Source organism: Magnusiomyces paraingens (assembly GCF_902498895.1).
Source record: "Magnusiomyces paraingens strain CBS 517.90 genome assembly, contig: contig1, whole genome shotgun sequence".
NCBI lineage: Eukaryota > Fungi > Ascomycota > Dipodascomycetes > Dipodascales > Dipodascaceae > Magnusiomyces > Magnusiomyces paraingens.
In genome coordinates, this window is record NW_022474067.1 from 4,615,130 (window position 1) to 4,633,516 (window position 18,387).

Here is an 18,387-nt window from a genome sequence, read left to right on the forward strand (position 1 = left end):
TTAAACTATGTTCGAACATAATTCAACGGAATTCCGTTGAAATTTCAGGGATTTTTTTTCCCCAAAACCTTTAAAAAAATAAAAAAAATTAAAATGAAATAAAAAAAAGATAACTATGTAATTTCTAAAAAAAATTTAAAATAAAAATAAAAAAGAATTATTTTAATTTAAGCATCTAATAAGAAAAGTATAAATTTAGTCAAAAAGGAAAAAAAAAAAAAAAAGGGGGGGAAGGAAATAATAATTTAATTTTGGTGTTATACTGTGATTATATTGTTTGGTGGTTTGAAAAAGCATTACATTCCTTTTGTTGTAACCGCAGATATGTTGTTGTAGTACATCTCTCATATAAGAAAAAAAAAACAACAAAAAAACAACAAAAAAATTTTTAAAAGCCTTTAAACACGGACATCTGCGACTTAACAACAATTACATAAATTAATTTATTCAAAATATTTTCAATGATTATCATAATTAAAAAAAAAATAAAGATATGAAATTTATATCAAGACTCATTTAATATGAAATTTTGTTAAAAAAAAAAATAAAAATTACATTTAAAAAAAATACATTTTCGTATCTCCTTGAGGTCTTTTTTTTCTCCCTTTCTTTCTTTTTTTTCTTTCTTTATTTTAGTTTCAGTTTAAAATTTTGTGCCAATCACTATTAAGAAAAAGTTTCCAAGATATCTCTTAATGAAATAACAAAAAAAAAAAGAAACGAAAATAAAATAAAATAAAATAAAAATAAATAAAAATAAATTTGTCTTATCTCGATTCCACTCTAGACTTTTTCTACTTTCTTTTTTTTTTTTTTTTTGGTTAAAAGAAATAAAAAGAAAATAACTTTTGCTAAAGAGTTTTCCCCATAACAGTGATGGGTCTTGATGGGTCATATATATGAATATATGAAAAGCAGCTCCTGTATAAGGAGAAGCAGCACCAGTAAGCAGCACTAACAAACAAACAAAAAAAATGAGAGAGAGTGAGAGAGAGAGAGACCCACAGTAAAAAAAAAAAAAAAAAAAAAAAAAAAAACATAGAAAGTTCTCCATTCCTGATCAACTTCATCATGAAGCTGCTTTTTTTTTTTATTTTTAAAGAAAAGGATATGGATCTGAATAATTATTCAGACTGTAATTAATTGATTATAATCAATTAATTTAAAAAAAAAAAAAAAAAAAAAGCAATTAATGTCGGCACACGATCACCTTCCTATAATTGCAAAAAATAAAATAAATAAATAAATATTGTCTAATCATATTATCATTACTTTTTTTTTTTTCTTTCAATCCCCTGGCTACCATTAAACTTGAACTGATGAAAATAAATATTTGATTGCACAACCAAGTTATATATTTTTTTTCTCTCTCTTTTAGGCACTTTTATATTAATTTTTTTTTCATTCTCTCTTTCATACTCTTTTTCTTTCTTAATACAAATACAACTTAATCCCCACCTTCCCCCACTCATTCTTTTTTCTTCTTAATTGGTATCTTGCGCGAGCTCGCGTGCCAGCTTTCCTGAAGTAGCCTTGACTTTGTAATTCTCCCGAAATATCATTATTGAACCTTTTGTAGATTTTAGAGCCAAGACTTTTGTTTAAAAAAAAAAAATTTAAAATCAGTTTCTAACGTACCCTTATACCTGACCTCAATCATCAAAATTGATATCATTGATAAGAGATTCTTTAATTTTTGTTTTTGTTTTTGTTTTTGTTTTTTAAAAAAAATAATAATAATTGGCTCAATCCCGATCCAATGCATCAAATTAATTCAATTAAATACGTTCACCAAAAAGGGTTTTATCCAATTGTGAAATCCTTTTTTTTCTCCTCCTTCATCATTTATCATTTCAGGCTCTATCATTTTCTTTTAATTAAATAATCAAGTTGCTATTTTTATTGATTAATTGATTTATTGATTGATTGACGTAAACCCCTATTGCTTTCTACCCTGTAATTGGATATCATAATCAAAAAAAAAAAAAAAAAAAAAAAACATTCTCCAATTAAATTGGACAAATCCTTGTGTTTATCATCCTTCCATCTTGCTAAAGGATAAATAAATCTTTTTTGAATCCAAAAATACATTGCTATACCAATTACCAAACAATGTATAGAAACATTATTACCATTCACTTTTTTTTTCTTATAAATGATTCTGGATTTTAACTAAATTTACTTGAAATAACTTTTTTTTTGGGGGAAATCGAAAGAAACCCCTTTCATTAACGCTAACGATAACATCTTCTTTAATATATAGTGCAATAAATATTACAAATATTATATATGCTACCCATTTACACGTTTTCCTTTTGTCTATTTTTTCAAATTTATTTTGTTATTCTTTAAGTATTTTTTTCTTCATGATGCATCTTTAAAAAAAAAAAAAAAAAAGAACACTTTTAGGCGTGCTGTTTGTTTTTCGTATATAAATTCCATTTTAAGTAATGATAACCCCACGCTATCTCTTTAAAGACTCATAGAAGCTTTTGGTTTTGTTGTGTTTTCCAAGTAATGCCCATGGTGTAGCCCACCATTAAACCTCATGTCAATTTTTTTTCGTTTTTATGTTGGTTTTTGTGTGTGGCGGGAGAGAAAATGCACAAACTAAATTCATCAATGATTAGAAATACTGATATATTCTCTCTCATTTTGCAAATCCCATAAGGGCTAGGGCTTTTTCTATTGTAACAACAACCTCGTATTTTTGGATAGTATCTTACTATACATTTCAAAAAATAACATTTGAAATTATAAAATTAAAAATTATAATTTTTTAAGCCCATACGCTCCAGGGCTAGGGCTAACAAAAAAATATCATATATTTAGTAACTGCAACAAAAACAAACCACATAAAATAAAAGACAAATTACACAATTGAAAAAAAATATAAAGTTTCCAATTTTCAGTTGTAAAAACAAAAGTCAATCTTATCACATCATCTTTTATAATCAATTTATTTTTCTTCTAAATTTAGCTAATAATGTTTGTATATGTATTCCGTGGATCTTATCCTAATGATATTTTTTTTTTACTCAACCAAAATTTACTCTTTGTTGATATTGTCAACTAGTCATTCTTTGGACTCGCTTCCAGCTGTTGATCATGGCTTAGATTCGGATTTAATTATTCATTGTATAAATCCATAACGAAACAATTCACAATAAAAATTCATCATGAAGATTTATCTCATATTAAATAGGAATAAAATATTCAGTTTGCTCTGTACTTGGAGAAGCATTATTTTTCAAAGAAAAATTTAACAAGAGTTCGCCAAACTGGTGCACTATATCTAGCAAAACAAAATGCTTCATTAAAAGTTTTTCGCTAAAATCTAAAATAATTCCGTATCACCAAGGTGGTCGAAATTTTTTGGTCCACTATTAAAGTGGTACCTATCAAGAAACTGTTAACTAATATTTGGTTGATTTACTTAATAGCTAAAGCTACTTCATTCATTCCTTTTTATATTTCCAATCGCCTGTTATTTGTATTAATTGAACTGATAATAAAAACTTCTTACTATAATACACTTTTATCATGGCAAAAGTAAAAGTAAAAGTAAAAGTTTTATTCTTAGGTATAGTTTGCAGGCTTCAAGAAAAAAATATTTCTTTGCCAACTCTTAATTAGAGGTTATTAAAGTAGGCGCCTGTTTAAAACAACTGTAACCAGTTACTTAAAATATGTTTCACCCAATTTCGCGGGGAATATATATATATATATATATATATATATATACCTTTCTCTAAATTAATAGACTATTTAATGATAAGCAAACAAACTGCCTATTTGGATATCCATCACATGAGAAGATTTTTTTTTTCAAATATTTATTTTAGTTTTTATGTTAAATTTTTTTTTCACAAAATATCTGAAAAATTATTTCATCTTAGTAATGTGGGGAAATTCGTTACGATTTAAAGTCCTTGTGACTTTTTCAAAATATTATTTAAATATCAATCTCTTGACATTGGCATCATAATTTATTATTTATATAGTTGAAATTTGATACGTCATAGTTCAAATTAAATGGGGGATTTTTTTCCCTCCCCCTTATTGTCTTTTTTTTATTGATCTTATGATTGTCAACAAAGTCTCTAAACAGGCACAACACTGAGCCACTGCTCAATCTCAGGGCCAAGCTCGTGAGATGCGAAAAATACCGCCAATATTTCAATATAACCCCACCCTAGACCAGATAGCTTTTCCAAAATAGAATGGAAATAAACACCCGTCATCAAAAGCATCCACCAAAAGATGAAAATTAGCAGTGCTGCTGCTTTAAACACCACGCTCTTAAAAATAGATGGCGGCTGCTCATGTTGACCATTCACCAGCATCTCGTCAACAACACTCCCATGCTCAGTTTGCTGGCTCTTATGCAAATAGTGTCGTTGAATATACGGCAGCAGCTCGTTCCATAGAAATAAACTCGAGTGTGTGATGAGAAATGTGTGTCCACTGGGATCATATCCTCCTACCCATGACCCGCCAATTGTTCGACACTTTGCCGATGACATGGTGTTAAGGGCTGGTGTCTGCGCATCCACCGCGCATCCGCCACCTGTTAACACAAAAACCTTATCCATGATGGGTAGACCAAAAAACCACTGTGTGAAAAAGATCCACCATGCTGTTGCAAGTGCATATCGCACCAACAAGTTGCGCAGCGCGCGCTGACTAAGAGGTGAGTTTCGTTGATGAATGGTATATGCATGCAGTCCAACCAACAGCGTTACCCAGAGCCATCCACGTTTGATAATATAAACATTGATCAAGTTGCGCTTGTTGCTAAAGTATGATGGCGAGTCGCCGCCACACAGTTGTACAAGAAATCCAAGAAATATCGCCAATGGATATATTGCCAGAATTCCAACTTCTACTACCGTGGCCCGTCCACCAAAGTAACGCATAGCGCGTTTATCACTAGCCACCGAGGGAGAAGAAGCTGAAGCCGCTACTGGTGAAGTTGTCGACATGATGTATTTTTTTTTAAAAAAAAAAAAGATTCGATGTTAATAATTTTAGCAAGGATTTGTTTTTTAAAAAAAAATCAAAGCAAAGCAAAGCAATAGAAAAGAAAGGAATTAAACCGTCCGTCAGACCTTGCTGTAAATTTGAGTTGTTGGGAGGGCAACTTTGTTCTGGAACAAAACCTTCTCCGTTTACCGAGGCTTTCTGAGGTCTTTCAAGCACGCTTTGGTTTTGAACCAGAAGAAAAACAATATAATAAATATATGACGAACTCTGCTTTCGCTGCCGGGTAACTTTTTCAAACACGTTTCCAGCCACACATGTGTTACATATCTATGTTACAACCCCCAGACTTTTCTGTGACAAATTTATGTGTATGTGTATGTGTATGTGTATGTGTATGTGTATGTGTATGTGTATGTGTATGTGTATGTGTGACTAAATGGCGAAATCGACCTTGCTAAATTTTCAATCATCACCACCTCAATATATCCCACCTCTTTTCCACTTGTTATAAAATCTATCTCAAATCCATCTTTTAGGTTTATCTTCTTTTTCTCCATATATAAATAATATGTCGAACCAATTCAGTACGACACTTAACATTCCTTTTGTTAAGGATGCAGTCGTAGCTTCCCAGATCATCAAGGCCAGTGTTGCCGCCGCAGTGTTTCATCCTGCCGTCTCATCCGTTCTAGACGATGAAGGTAAGTCTTCATTTTAGTATTTTCCAATAACTTCTCTTCATATTCTAATCATTCACCAAAGCTCCCAAGGTTTCTTTACATATTGCTCCTGAGAGATTCCTTACTGAGCCTAATGCCATTGCTAGGTATGTCTTTTAGATCTGTTTTCTTTCTTTTTTTACAGATCATTCTAACCTTCTTTCTTTCAGATACTTGTTTTCGCTCTCCGATTCCACCACCGATATCGAAACCAACCTCATTGCCTTTGACGAATCTAAGATCTACTCACTCTTGATCTCTACTGCTAAGGATGCTGATGCAGCTCAATTCCCTGTCCCCAAAAAAGCTGAAACCACTCTCGGTCAAATCATCTACTTTGGTGGTGTCTTTGGCCTAGTTCACAAGTACTCCGATAAACTCCTTGAGTCTAACACTGACCTCAAGGCTTGGTACGCTGAATTTTCCAAGATCCCCGCTGTTGCCGCTGCTATTAACACTGTGGCTTCCCGCACCGCCAAGAAGGCACTCCCTCCTCCTCCCGAGCACACTGGAAGAGTCAACATCAACCCCAAGGCTGAATACAAGAAGCTCGAAGGTAAGATCCTCCCCAAGGATGGCCAGCGAAATATTCTCATCACCTCTGCTCTTCCCTATGTCAACAACGTTCCCCACTTGGGCAACATTGTCGGTTCCGTCTTAAGTGCCGATATTTATGCCAGATATGCCAAGCAAAGAGGTTACAACACTCTCTTCGTCTGTGGTACCGATGAATACGGTACTGCCACCGAGACCAAGGCTCTTGAAGAAAAAGTTACCCCTGAAGCTCTTTGCACAAAGTACCATGCTATTCACAAAGCCGTCTACGACTGGTTTCAGATCGGCTTTGATTACTTTGGCAGAACTACCACAGAAAAACAAACCGAGATTGCTCAGCACATTTTCCTCGAGCTTAACAAGAATGGCTTTTTAGAAGAACAAGCCACTGAGCAGCTTTACTGTCCTGTCCATAATGGTTTCCTTGCTGATAGATTTGTTGAGGGTACCTGCCCCAAGTGCGGCTATGAAGATGCCCGTGGTGATCAGTGTGATGGCTGTGGTAATCTTCTCAACCCCTTCGAGCTCATCAAGCCTAGATGCAAACTTGATAATGCCTCTCCTGTCCCCAAGAGCTCAAAGCACATTTTCCTTCTGCTCGACAAGCTCCAGGACAAGGTCCAGGCTTGGGGTGAAAAGGCTCAGGTCGAGGGCAACTGGTCTCAAAACTCGCGTACCATCACTCACTCTTGGCTTAAGCAGGGTCTTCACCCCCGTTGTATCACCAGAGATCTGAAATGGGGTACTCCAGTTCCTCTTGAGGCTTACGACCAGAAGGTCCTTTACGTCTGGTTCGATGCCTGCATTGGCTACATCTCCATCACTGCTAACTATGTTGATGACTGGGAGGCCTGGTGGCGCCACCCTGAGTCTGTTGAGCTCTTCCAGTTCATGGGTAAGGACAATGTTCCCTTCCACACTGTGGTTTTCCCTGCCTCGCAGATTGGTACTGGTGAGAAGTGGACCATGCTCAACCACCTTTCTACAACCGAGTACCTCCAGTACGAAGGCGGCAAGTTCTCCAAGTCTAGAAACATTGGTGTCTTTGGCAACAATGCTCAGGAAACTGGTATTCCTCCATCCGTCTGGCGTTACTACCTAGCTTCTTCTCGTCCTGAAACTTCTGATACCCAATTCTCGTGGGACGAGTTTGTGGCTGCCAACAATAACGAACTTCTTCCTAACCTTGGTAACTTTGTCAACAGACTGGTCAAGTTTGTCAATGCCAAGCAGAACGGTGTTATCCCTGAGTACGATCCCTCGTTCGTTGACTACCCCGCCCTTAAGGCCGATATTGATGCCTTGCTCAAGTCTTACAACACTTCCATGGAGGCCACCAACCTGCGCAAGGCTCTGGAAATTGCCATGCAGATTTCTTCTCGTGGTAACTTGTTCCTTCAAGAAAACAAGCTCGACAACTCTCTTCTCGCAAACAACCCAGAGAAGGCTGCTGCAGTCATTGGTGTCGGCATTAACATCATTTATCTCTTGTCAGCCATCTTTGCTCCTTACATTCCCGAGACAGCAGAGGGCATTATCAAGCAGCTCAATGCTCCTCCTCGCTTGATTCCTGATGAGTTTTCCTTGGATATCCTTGGAGGCCACAACATTGGCAAGTCTGCCTACCTCTTTTCTAGAATTGAGAGCGCCAAGGTCGATGAATGGCGTTCCAAGTATGGCGGTAAGAAGGAGTAAATATTTTGAGATTAAAATCAAAATATTTTTTAAAAAGTTGGAAAAAAAAAAATTTTGTATTTGCTTGTATTTTATAAATAAATTTAGTTGCTTCATAACGTCGTTATTGCTGAGGAACTGCAGAATCAACCTGGTAGTTGAGACCTGCTTGATTAAGTTTATCTTGAATAAGTGCCTGTTTAGCTTCTATTTGGTCCACATCCTCATTCAAAGTTTTAATTTCTTGTGAAATAGTATCTCGTTCTCCCCGTAGTTTATCTAAATTACCTTGTATGTGAGCCAAGACATCCTTAAGACTCGGTAATGGTAATGTTTCCTGAGTTTCCTCCACTTTAGGGGGTTTCTTGTTTTCATTAACCTCGACATGGTTCTCATTAGCATAAACAACGCTATGATGTTGCTGGTTATGCATCCACCGAGCCGTGTCTTCGTCATCTTCGTCATTCGCCACATCGTCAATAGCTTCCTCCATCAGCCGCCGCCGCCACTGATCTTGAGTCATTTTTGTTTTCTCGTCTAACGCAAGATCTTCATCAAGCATCTCCACACCTTCCTCCATATCATACTCGTTGTAAATCCGCGCCTCAAGCAGCTTTTTTTCTTCCGCAATCACCTCTGGCTCAAGTGCAATGAAATCGGCCTCGCTATCGCTCTTCTCAAGTTCTTTCACCTCCACATCATTAAATCGAACGCGTCGCGACGCATCAGTCAAAGCTGAAACTGGAGCAGAAATTTGTGGTGATTTAACAGACGTTGGCTGATCCACCTCTTCCATGCTTACATCGCTATCTGCATTTGGCCCAAACTCGTCCTCAGTGTGAATCACAACAACAGATTTTGTAGCCACTGGTTCTGGTGCTTCGTTAAAAGAAGATTCCACTTCTTTGGTAACAATAGGCCTTCGTACCGGCGTCTTTTTAATGTTTGATGTAAATAATGCAGCCTTCCGTGAGGTCGAGGACGACGCGTTAGGTCGAATAACAATGGAATCTAGGTTGTCGTCGTCATCGACATCATTATTTTTTTGTAAAATTGTTCGACTGTTACTGCCATTTTTGGCACCAACTTTCATCCGACTCTTGCTCTTAAATTTGGGCGCAATTGTTATGCGACTGGTAGTCGGTTCTTCTTCATTCTCATCATTGTCGTAGTTTGCAATAATCTTTGGTCGTCTTGCACCAAACATTTGTAGATGTAAGATTTGCGTGAGTTTGGAAAAAAAAAAAAATACAATTTGCAGCCTTTAAGAAAACAAAAACTTCACATACACTGTGTATTTTAATTGTATAAAATCTTAATATGACAACCAACCACCAAAAAAAAATATCACCGTTACCGGTAATAGAAAAAAATTTTTTTCCAGTATATCTCACCAAGCGATAACACTTTAATTCACAATCAGCTAACACATACCTAGAACCAAATGTCTGGAAGAACAGGAGGAAACGTGGGCAGTTCTGTCTCGGAAAAGGCTGCCGAGCTTCACCATGCCATGATTACGACTCAATCATCGGGCCACTTGTTTAAACAGCTCGAGATGCAAGATCTGATTCGAATTAAAAGTCAGGCAGAGCTCATGAAGTATGTCCAGGAGCTGTTAAACAATGTAAGTTTCTGTGAAATTATTCTTGATTGATATTGACTGAAAAAAATGAAGCTAATTTTTATTATCTATAGCAAATGATAAAAGTGTCCCAGGAGGGCGCCACAATTCTGTTTTCGGCAGTGTCCCTGGAAGAAGCCAACAAGATCCGGAGCATGTCTGCAGATGAGGCCATGATCTACTCGCACATTGAGGAGGCTGGCCGTGACGGTATTTGGACCAAGACTCTGAATGCACGCACAAATCTTCACATCAATGTCATCACACGTTGCATCAAGTCGCTTGAGTCACAGCGCTACATTAAACAAGTCAAGTCGGTCAAGCATCCAACCCGCAAAATCTACATTCTTTCCAGTATGGAACCGTCGCAGGAAATGAGTGGTGGTCCATGGTTCACAGACGCTGAGATCGATACAGAGTTTATTGATAGTTTGCTGAACGTTATTTGGCGCTACGTAGTATCCATATCTTTCCCCAACGCTTTTGGCCAAGGCCGCAATGTAACACGTGCAATCCAGCAGTCTTATCCAGCAACTTACAAGGGATACCCACCTGTCGGCAAGATCCATGACTTTATTGTTAAAAGCGGCATTACCAATGTTGATCTGAGCTTGGTCGATGTTCGCACCCTCTGCGAAGTGCTCGTGTACGATGATCGTCTGGAACGTATCGATGGCGGATACAGCTATAAGGCCACTTGGTCCAGCGTTGTTGCAGCGGGTGGTGGGCCCGAAACCGAAGACGATGAAGAAGAAAATGCAGAAGGTTTTGATGAGCTTGCAGAACTTGATCCTTTCACGGAAACGCCATGCGGTCAGTGCCCCGTTCTAGAGTACTGTTCACCCAAGGGTCTAGTCAATGCAAGCGACTGCTTGTACTTTGACGAATATCTGAACCCAGGTGCACGACAGTCTGAAGCTTCCGAAGGTGTTCTGTAATAAAAAATATACAATGATTGATGAATAAAAATATTAAGGAGTGTTTAAATAAATGAAAATAATAATGAATTAGCATAGTCAACTTAGGTATATCAGAAGATACACAAGCCATTTCTATTTGTGTGCGGCGCGAGTTTATTTTCATAGTGGATTTCCATTTTGGGTAATTTGTTTTGTTATTTTATTTTGTTTTCCCACACGCGTCGAAGCTTCTGTGGCGGAGGACCTAATGGAATCATCCGCCCTTCATTTTTCATTCTTTCTAAAAAGACTCATTTATTTGCTTTCCCACCTTTTTGGTTTCTTTCCTCTTCTTTTTATTTATTTATTTTTTTTTTTTTAAAGATCCCATAAACAAACAACTTAAAGATTCTAGAAAAAAACCATGATTTCACCTTCCAAATCGCCTAAACGTAAAACATCAGACGGATCCCAAACTCCAAAGCCGTCAGCTATGTTTTCGTCTGGGCCTGTCCTTCAACAACCCAATGACAACCTGCGCCAATCGCCCCATGACCGGGTCTCACCTACTCGAAGCTCGTCTCCCATATCACCTCCATCACGTTCTTCCTCGCCTACAAAACGCGTACGCTTGACGCGGCCAGCAGTCGTCAGCAACAATAATAACAATAATAACAATAATAACAATAATAACAATAATAACAATAATAACAATAATAACAATAATAACAATAATAACAATAATAACAATAATAACAATAATAACAATAATAACAATAATAACAATAATAACAATAATAACAATAATAACAATAATAACAGTAATAACAGTAATAACACTTCACTTCAAGCACCAATTCTTGCATTCCAAGTCCCGGAACCCGCTGGGACGGAATTGCCTGCACCTGAATTGCCTGTGCGATGCTCATCTGTGCCACCAAGCTTGCTTACTCCGCCTCCTCGACCGATTTTACGCGAGGAAATTACAGCAGACATTGCTCATTCGAGCCCGGGAAGTCCCACCAGTCCAAGATCACCTTTGAGTCCTATAAGTCCTGCGCAGAGGAATTTGAGTGGTAACACATATCCGCATATTTGTGTCCATGACCCGCTCGCAGAGAATGCAATGTCGCGCGGATCATGCCCACATTTGTACCGGTCACTATTTTCAGACCCTCCTGAGAATGATGAGAAAACGCCCAAACAACAGCAACGAAAAATTTTGAAGCAGCAAAAACAGCACAGCGTATTGTATTCTAACCGTAACTTGAGTACTTCGACGCTGATGACTCGCAGTATTCACGAAACATCACGGCTAGCGCCGTTTGAGGAAAAGTGTTTTGGAAAGCCCCAGGTGTTGTCGCCGGCGACTTCACCTGAGGTCTCTTCTAGCACGCCCGAAATCTCGAGCGGTGAGGAGCAACCTTCTGAGTCTGCCACTACTCAATCTACAAGTTTGTCTTCAGACGCGACGCCGCTGGCCTCGGCAACAACAGCAACAACAGAGGATGACGACCACAACAACAATAACAATAACAATAGCAATAGCAGCAATGTTTTTTTTGAAGACAATTCCCGCAGTAAGGAAAAGCAAAACGAAGATTTGATTGATAATTTTGGTGAGCGATCAAGAGTGGAGATGGCTTTATCGTCGTTTGACATTTTTGTTGACGAACCAGAACGAGATGAGGTCAAAAAGTCTGGAAGGGTCACTGGAATGGTACCGCGTCGGCCTTTTGATGAGCTACCTATTGATAAGTTCCCCGGATACATTACTACACGCGGATTTGCTTCAGGAAATGAAGAAGCGAGAAATATTTTACGGGACGAAAATGTAACGCTGCGGCTTGCTGGAGATTGGCCATCTTCACGGACAACTACAACTACAACGACACCCGCATCGCCTTTACCACGAGCAGAAACAACAGGACTTGGATCCTTCCGATCTGTTTCAGTCCCCGTATATGTGACTCCACCTCGGAGCCGGTATGGTCGCAAGGGGGATTTGGACTTTGTGATTTTTGAAGATGAAGACAATAAACCAACTCAACAGGGTTTAAGACTAGACAGAACTTTGCAAGGTAATAGGGCAGCGGGTCTTTCCAGCAATAACCATGACAGTGATGACGACGATTACAAAGAAAATAGCGTATTTTAGAGACAGTTTGTACTTTTAATATCCCGGGAATGGGTTGTTGTATCTATATGTATCTACTTTGGGGGTGTCGAGAATCTCTCGATACTCTTGAACAGTTAGGCGTGATTCCTGTTCTGAGCGCTCAAAGGCGTCGAGGAACCAACTGCCAATCATTTTGTAGATTGATTTTGTTTCAGGATAAATGGTATCAAACTGGAGAAAGCCATGAGATACACCTTTAACGAGACGCGTACGGATAATGTCTTCTGTGATGTTGAGCTTTGGATTTTTGGCGCGCCGGGCGTTTCTTAGGCGTGAAGTGAATATGACAGTATCATCCACAAGGGGATCACAGGTTCCACAGGTGACATAGCAGCGTGGGAACTGAGCTAGCAATTCATCACTGGCCCACAAGGGGGATACAAGTGGGTCGTTATGAAAGTCAATACCTCGATCTGTCCCAATATACATGATTACCATGACGTAGAGGCCTTCAGCTGGGATGACACGATCTGACATGAAAAGAACTCGGGAAGATAAAGAAAGAGGAGTATTTTTATTGACATCGACGTAGGGTGTTCCAGCAACAACTAGGTGTTCCATAGAGACTGGGTGTACGCCTGACTTGTACAAGTCGACAACTTCTGTTCGTGTTTCAAAGATACCAGTATCTCGATCATCACCAGCTTCTTGACGGAAAAACTCCATTTCACGCTCTCCATAGCAGCCTACAGGAGATAAATCAAGTGCGGGATATGTTAGAACAAGGGCATCAACTGGATCACGCAGTGCCTTATTACCAGACATTATAATCTTAATCATGAGCACAGCCGAAAAATTTCCTCCTGCAGAATCACCAGTAATAACAACCCGAGGAGGGACTTTAGACTTGACGCCAAAGCACAAACCACGAGACTCTACCATGGCTGTGTACGCGTCAAAGCATTCGTCAACAGCATACGGAAAAGGGTATTCTGGGGCCCGCCTGTAGTTGATGGCAATGATGGGGAGCTGAGTCTGACGAGCCCATGCTGTCAGAGAATCTGCATGAAGTCGTGGAGTATTTGAAATAAAGCCACCGCCATGAATGTGGAAAATGATTTTCTTTTCAGACTTGAGTTCGGTTAAAGGTTTGTCGTACCAAAGTTCGAGCTCGACGGGGGCCAAGTAAACTGAAGACTTTGGGCGGGGGACGTAGAAAACCATTCCCTGAGCTCCACGTAACCGAGGACGCATTAAGCCGCCAATAAAGTCTAAATATGGATTATCCATAATTTCAAAGGAAGTTCTGATTCCTTCGACAGATGGATTTTCATTGAACTTGCGAACCTTTTCCATTGCGTGGTCGGGTGTGAAGATGTAATACCCCGCAAAAACAAGTGATGCTAAGTCGCGTATAAATTTTGGCCGCATAGACTTAGCAGTCATGAACCCTGCAGTCATGGCGGTCATGATTGTTACAGCAGTTTCGAATCGGGGTTCGTAGATCTTATGACGTGCCAATTTAGGATGCAGATTAAGAATGGCATCAATGTTCCGTACAACATAATACCCGACTAGTGTCAGAATTGAGAGTTGCCAGGCTGTGAACCGACGGGTGGCCCAGCGGTTGAACCGTTCGAAACCCGGTGGGCCACTTCTTGGACCCAGGACAGAGAGTAAGTACCAAAAAAAAGCAACGGTGATAACACGAGTGCGAGTTTCAGCCATTATGATGATGTGTATAAATAAAAATAAGGTGTTTGTGTATAAGAAAAAAAAAAATAAAAAAAATATTTGGTGAAGGTTTTATATTAGATCAAAAAAAACATCTAATATTAAACTACTTTCACATGCAAAAACCTTTTAATTTCACTAAAAAAATACCCAAAGCCAAAGTGCGATTTAAGCTTTCACTGATGATTTCGCTCTACGACGGAACGTGCAAATGTCGCAAAATCTGAATATCGAGGACCCACGGGCGCGCCGAGAGCCGGTTGGCAAAATACCGCAAGAGTGTTGCGACATACACCTGCGGGCAGTTTCCCACGCGCAACTCGGTGCGGAACAGCCTTGAACCGTCCACTTGTTGTTTCCTCAAGAGCGGAACCTGTCTGGAACGCCAAACAATCCGGAGGAATTTTCACATGTACCGTTTCACCGCGTCGGTTGCGCACGTGTAACCCACTGCCTGGGAACTGTTCCTGGATCTCGTGGACCAGCGGGTAGAGCGAATCGTCAAAATACATGGCTGCCGTTAAGGCAGTGATGCAAGAGTGGTCAGTGTGCTCACCACACCACGTACTACCTTCTTCAGGATCGATATCTTCGTCTGGTTTGGATGGGAAATAATGCAAAAGACGGGCTTTTGTTGTTGTCGAGGTTGATACAATATGCTCTAGGTGACCCTTTTCGTACCCAGGAAGTTTACCGCCAAAGAGCCGATCACAAGCAGCAGCCACCACTGCTGCTGTATCAATCATCAAGTTGCACAGGTCTTTGAGATTACGTTTAAACTCTAAGTCTTCCGGTGGCCATACATTGGAATGCGTGTATATCTCATAGCCCTTTTCATAACCTTTGACATCAGCGCTTGGTGGAGCTTCCAGATCATCGCAGGTATGAAATGCACAGTTAACATAAAAGGATCCCTTTTGAGTATCGGGCTTGTCACCGCTGCCTTCCAGTTTTTCTCGTCCGCGTGACCAACCCACCAACCACTGAGCTTGCGGAACTTCCATCGACGCTAGGACGTCTTGAGGCAAGTGAGCCAAGCGCGAGGCGGAAAGCAACACGGATTCCCTCAATCGAACATACTCTTCAGGCATACCTGAAACCAGAACAATTCCAAGTGAGTTTGGGCCAAATGCAAGCGGTAGCTTATCATCGCTGGCACCAGAGCGCAGGTCACTCAGAGACACAACTACTGGGTGAGAGGCGTGGTAGTATTCTTCAGAGAATTCCATGATAAATGTGCAGAAAGTTTTGAATGTGGGATAATTGGTTTAACGATATGATATAAAAAAAGTAAGAGTAAGAGAAAAAGGTTTCTCAAGAATTTTTCTTAAAAAATAATAAAAAAATAACTAAAACCAAAACCCTATTGTTGACCCGATCGCCGCTTTTTTTTTTTTTTTTTTTTTCATCGGGTGCGGCTTCGGAACAGTCTGTTTAACTTAAGAAAGAATTTAGCTGTATCATTACTAATGAATGACTCAGCGGATATGGGGAGGAAGGAGGTATCAGCCAAAGTGGAGGTCGAAAGACACGCGACACACTAAAGTGGTCGGGACACCGGGACACCGACAGAAAACTAATGTCGTGTTCTAACATAATAATAAAAAAGCCATGTAAAATACCCGAAGTCTACTTAGCAATTATTTTTTATCGCTGATTTCTTTAAACTATTTCGTTATTGCTTGTATACTGACCGTCCAGCATTTTAAACGCTGGCCTTTCCAAATCTTTTCTCTCTCTCTCTCTCTTTTTTTTTTTTTCTGTGTGTGTCCTTTCCATCCATCCTTTCCGCCATCACAGTCATTCGACCAACTGCTCCCAAATCAAAATATGAAGGCCGACGAAACCGGATCCACCGGAGCAAAGCTTTCTATTGACTCGGTGCATACCGATCTTAAAATTGGGTTCGATTCTCCAAGGAGTCCCATAATACCAAGCAGCAGCTCAGGCTCAAGCGCTCCTTCCTCACAAGTACCCACACAACCTACTGCCGCACCGCGGCACTCCCTCTCCAGTCTTGAAATTTCTGATGGAAATGTTGATGACGAAGACTATGACCATATGAACGTGGCTGACTCCCCAGAGGGCCCACTTCTCCCGGGCCTTGGCGCCAACATGGCGCTCGAAGAGCTTGCAATAGGGTCGGGCAAGAGCAATCTCAAAATGGCCTTTATGAACATGGCTAACAGTATCATTGGTGCCGGCATCATTGGACAGCCTTACGCTGTTCGCCAAAGTGGCCTTGTTGGCGGCTTAGTGCTTCTTGTTGGGTTAACCATCGTTATCGACTGGACAATCCGTCTCATGGTTGTCAATGCTAAAATGAGCGGCACCGATACTTTTCAAGCAACTGTCGCACATTGCTTTGGCAAGATTGGTCTTATAACGATTTCTCTGGCCCAAGGGTTATTTGCTTTTGGTGGATCCATGGCCTTTTGCGTCATTATTGGCGATACCATACCTCATGTTATTCTAGCACTTTTCCCAAGCTGGGAAACATTACCAGTCCTATCTTTCTTGGTGCGCCGCAACTCCATCATCGTCATTTGCACAACCTTTATCTCATACCCCTTGGCTTTAAATCGTGACATTTCTAAGCTGGCCAAAGCATCGGCTTTGGCCCTTGTCTCAATGCTGATCATTGTGCTCACAGTTGTCATTCGAGGACCTCAACTTTCTTCCGAAATGAAGGGCAGCTTTTCTCTCCCACTGCTGACGATCAACTCTGGCCTGCTCCAGGGCGTCAGTGTCATTTCTTTTGCTTTTGTATGCCATCACAATTCGCTCCTCATCTACGATTCTTTAAAAAAGCCTACTATGGACCGTTTTGCAATTGTAACTCATTGGTCCACAGGTGTCTCCATGGTGGCATGCATCGCCATGGGCGTTGGTGGATTCTTAGTTTTTAAAGACCGCACAAAGGGAAATGTCCTTAACAACTTCCCTCCTGATGATACTATGGCTAACATTGCCCGGTTCTGCTTTGGTCTCAATATGCTGACAACTCTTCCGTTGGAGATTTTTGTGTGCCGTGAGGTCATTCTAAACTACTTTTATCCTTCGAATTCGTTACCTGAAGGAGCTGGGGGTGAATCTTTCAACTACCGCCGTCACGTCATCACTACCACTGTTCTTGTTTTCACAGCCATGTCTATATCCCTCTTTACATGTAATCTTGGTGTAATTCTCGAAATCGTGGGAGCCACTTCAGCATGTGTCATGGCCTACGTGCTACCGCCAATGTGTTTCATCAAGCTTACAGGAAACCGCAGTTTGCGCAATCTTTTGCCAAGTTATATCTGTGTGAGTTTTGGTATCCTGGTCATGGTAATTTCGACTGTGCAGAGCATAGTCAAAATTGTGGCCGGTGGTGATGGGTCGGAGGATCACTGCGTGCAGTGAACTGTGTAATCATGTAAGTTAAAAAAAAAAATTAAATTTTTTGCCAAAAAAAAAAAGTCAACACCGCCAAAAACATCAACCAACAATCATCACCACTTGTGTCATCACAGAAAACCCCCAATGTCTGCACTGAAAGAGTATTTGGAAAGTAAGTATTTAAATATGAATTGAAATTTTTGAATATATTTCTAACAGCTTAGAAAAAATTGCCATAATTACAACTGACGGTAGACTACTAGTGGTAAGTAAAATTGTACTTAATTTCGTCTACATCCCTAACTTATTCCTATAGGGAAAACTGGAAGGCTTTGACCAGGCCACAAATTTAATTATTTCATCGACGCATGAGCGTATAATTACTTCCGAGGAGGAAAACGAACCTTCTTCTACAGTATCTCTGGGACTTTATCTTTTAAAGGGTAATAACGTAGCTACTGTAGGTCTACTGGATGAAGAAGTTGACGCGGCAATTGACTGGGAAAAGGTAAGTGGCGATTTTATAAATTGAACAAGAAACCCTAACAACTTTTCAGGTTCATGGGAAACCTCTTAAAGAGGCTACAATTTCGACATGATTTTGTTTTCAAAGACTAAAAAAATCTAAAGAAAGAAAACAAAAAAAAAAAAACTGTAAATATAAAAACATATGTCAATCCAAGTCACACATCTCCATTA

General features: G+C 39.7%; 9 protein-coding genes across 9 annotated transcripts; 5 read left to right on the forward strand and 4 right to left on the reverse strand.

Annotated features, from left to right (window-relative positions):
* Nucleotides 1-4,103: 4,103 nt before the first annotated feature.
* On the reverse strand, nucleotides 4,104-4,985 carry SAPINGB_P001397 (uncharacterized protein; the record flags this gene model as incomplete). The annotated part of the gene is made up of 1 exon (XM_031996120.1): nucleotides 4,104-4,985. The coding sequence occupies one exon, from the start codon at nucleotides 4,983-4,985 to the stop codon at nucleotides 4,104-4,106; it is 882 nt and encodes a 293-aa protein (XP_031852011.1).
* Nucleotides 4,986-5,554: 569 nt separating this feature from the next.
* Nucleotides 5,555-7,955, forward strand: SAPINGB_P001398 (uncharacterized protein; the record flags this gene model as incomplete). Its single annotated transcript, XM_031996121.1, has 3 exons — nucleotides 5,555-5,687; nucleotides 5,749-5,812; nucleotides 5,876-7,955. The coding sequence occupies 3 exons, from the start codon at nucleotides 5,555-5,557 to the stop codon at nucleotides 7,953-7,955; spliced, it is 2,277 nt and encodes a 758-aa protein (XP_031852012.1).
* A 103-nt stretch (nucleotides 7,956-8,058) lies between these two features.
* Nucleotides 8,059-9,141, reverse strand: SAPINGB_P001399 (uncharacterized protein; the record flags this gene model as incomplete). Its single annotated transcript, XM_031996122.1, has 1 exon — nucleotides 8,059-9,141. The coding sequence occupies one exon, from the start codon at nucleotides 9,139-9,141 to the stop codon at nucleotides 8,059-8,061; it is 1,083 nt and encodes a 360-aa protein (XP_031852013.1).
* Nucleotides 9,142-9,378: 237 nt separating this feature from the next.
* On the forward strand, nucleotides 9,379-10,496 carry SAPINGB_P001400 (uncharacterized protein; the record flags this gene model as incomplete). The annotated part of the gene is made up of 2 exons (XM_031996123.1): nucleotides 9,379-9,561; nucleotides 9,633-10,496. The coding sequence occupies 2 exons, from the start codon at nucleotides 9,379-9,381 to the stop codon at nucleotides 10,494-10,496; spliced, it is 1,047 nt and encodes a 348-aa protein (XP_031852014.1).
* A 385-nt stretch (nucleotides 10,497-10,881) lies between these two features.
* On the forward strand, nucleotides 10,882-12,615 carry SAPINGB_P001401 (uncharacterized protein; the record flags this gene model as incomplete). Its single annotated transcript, XM_031996124.1, has 1 exon — nucleotides 10,882-12,615. The coding sequence occupies one exon, from the start codon at nucleotides 10,882-10,884 to the stop codon at nucleotides 12,613-12,615; it is 1,734 nt and encodes a 577-aa protein (XP_031852015.1).
* Nucleotides 12,616-12,630: 15 nt separating this feature from the next.
* SAPINGB_P001402 (uncharacterized protein) lies at nucleotides 12,631-14,304 on the reverse strand (the record flags this gene model as incomplete). The annotated part of the gene is made up of 1 exon (XM_031996125.1): nucleotides 12,631-14,304. One exon carries the CDS (start codon nucleotides 14,302-14,304, stop codon nucleotides 12,631-12,633), a length of 1,674 nt encoding a protein of 557 aa, XP_031852016.1.
* Nucleotides 14,305-14,486: 182 nt separating this feature from the next.
* SAPINGB_P001403 (uncharacterized protein) lies at nucleotides 14,487-15,539 on the reverse strand (the record flags this gene model as incomplete). Its single annotated transcript, XM_031996126.1, has 1 exon — nucleotides 14,487-15,539. The coding sequence occupies one exon, from the start codon at nucleotides 15,537-15,539 to the stop codon at nucleotides 14,487-14,489; it is 1,053 nt and encodes a 350-aa protein (XP_031852017.1).
* Nucleotides 15,540-16,140: 601 nt separating this feature from the next.
* Nucleotides 16,141-17,712, forward strand: SAPINGB_P001404 (uncharacterized protein; the record flags this gene model as incomplete). Its single annotated transcript, XM_031996127.1, has 1 exon — nucleotides 16,141-17,712. One exon carries the CDS (start codon nucleotides 16,141-16,143, stop codon nucleotides 17,710-17,712), a length of 1,572 nt encoding a protein of 523 aa, XP_031852018.1.
* Nucleotides 17,713-17,832: 120 nt separating this feature from the next.
* On the forward strand, nucleotides 17,833-18,287 carry SAPINGB_P001405 (uncharacterized protein; the record flags this gene model as incomplete). Its single annotated transcript, XM_031996128.1, has 4 exons — nucleotides 17,833-17,860; nucleotides 17,913-17,953; nucleotides 18,005-18,196; nucleotides 18,246-18,287. The coding sequence occupies 4 exons, from the start codon at nucleotides 17,833-17,835 to the stop codon at nucleotides 18,285-18,287; spliced, it is 303 nt and encodes a 100-aa protein (XP_031852019.1).
* Between the last annotated feature and the right edge of the window lie 100 nt (nucleotides 18,288-18,387).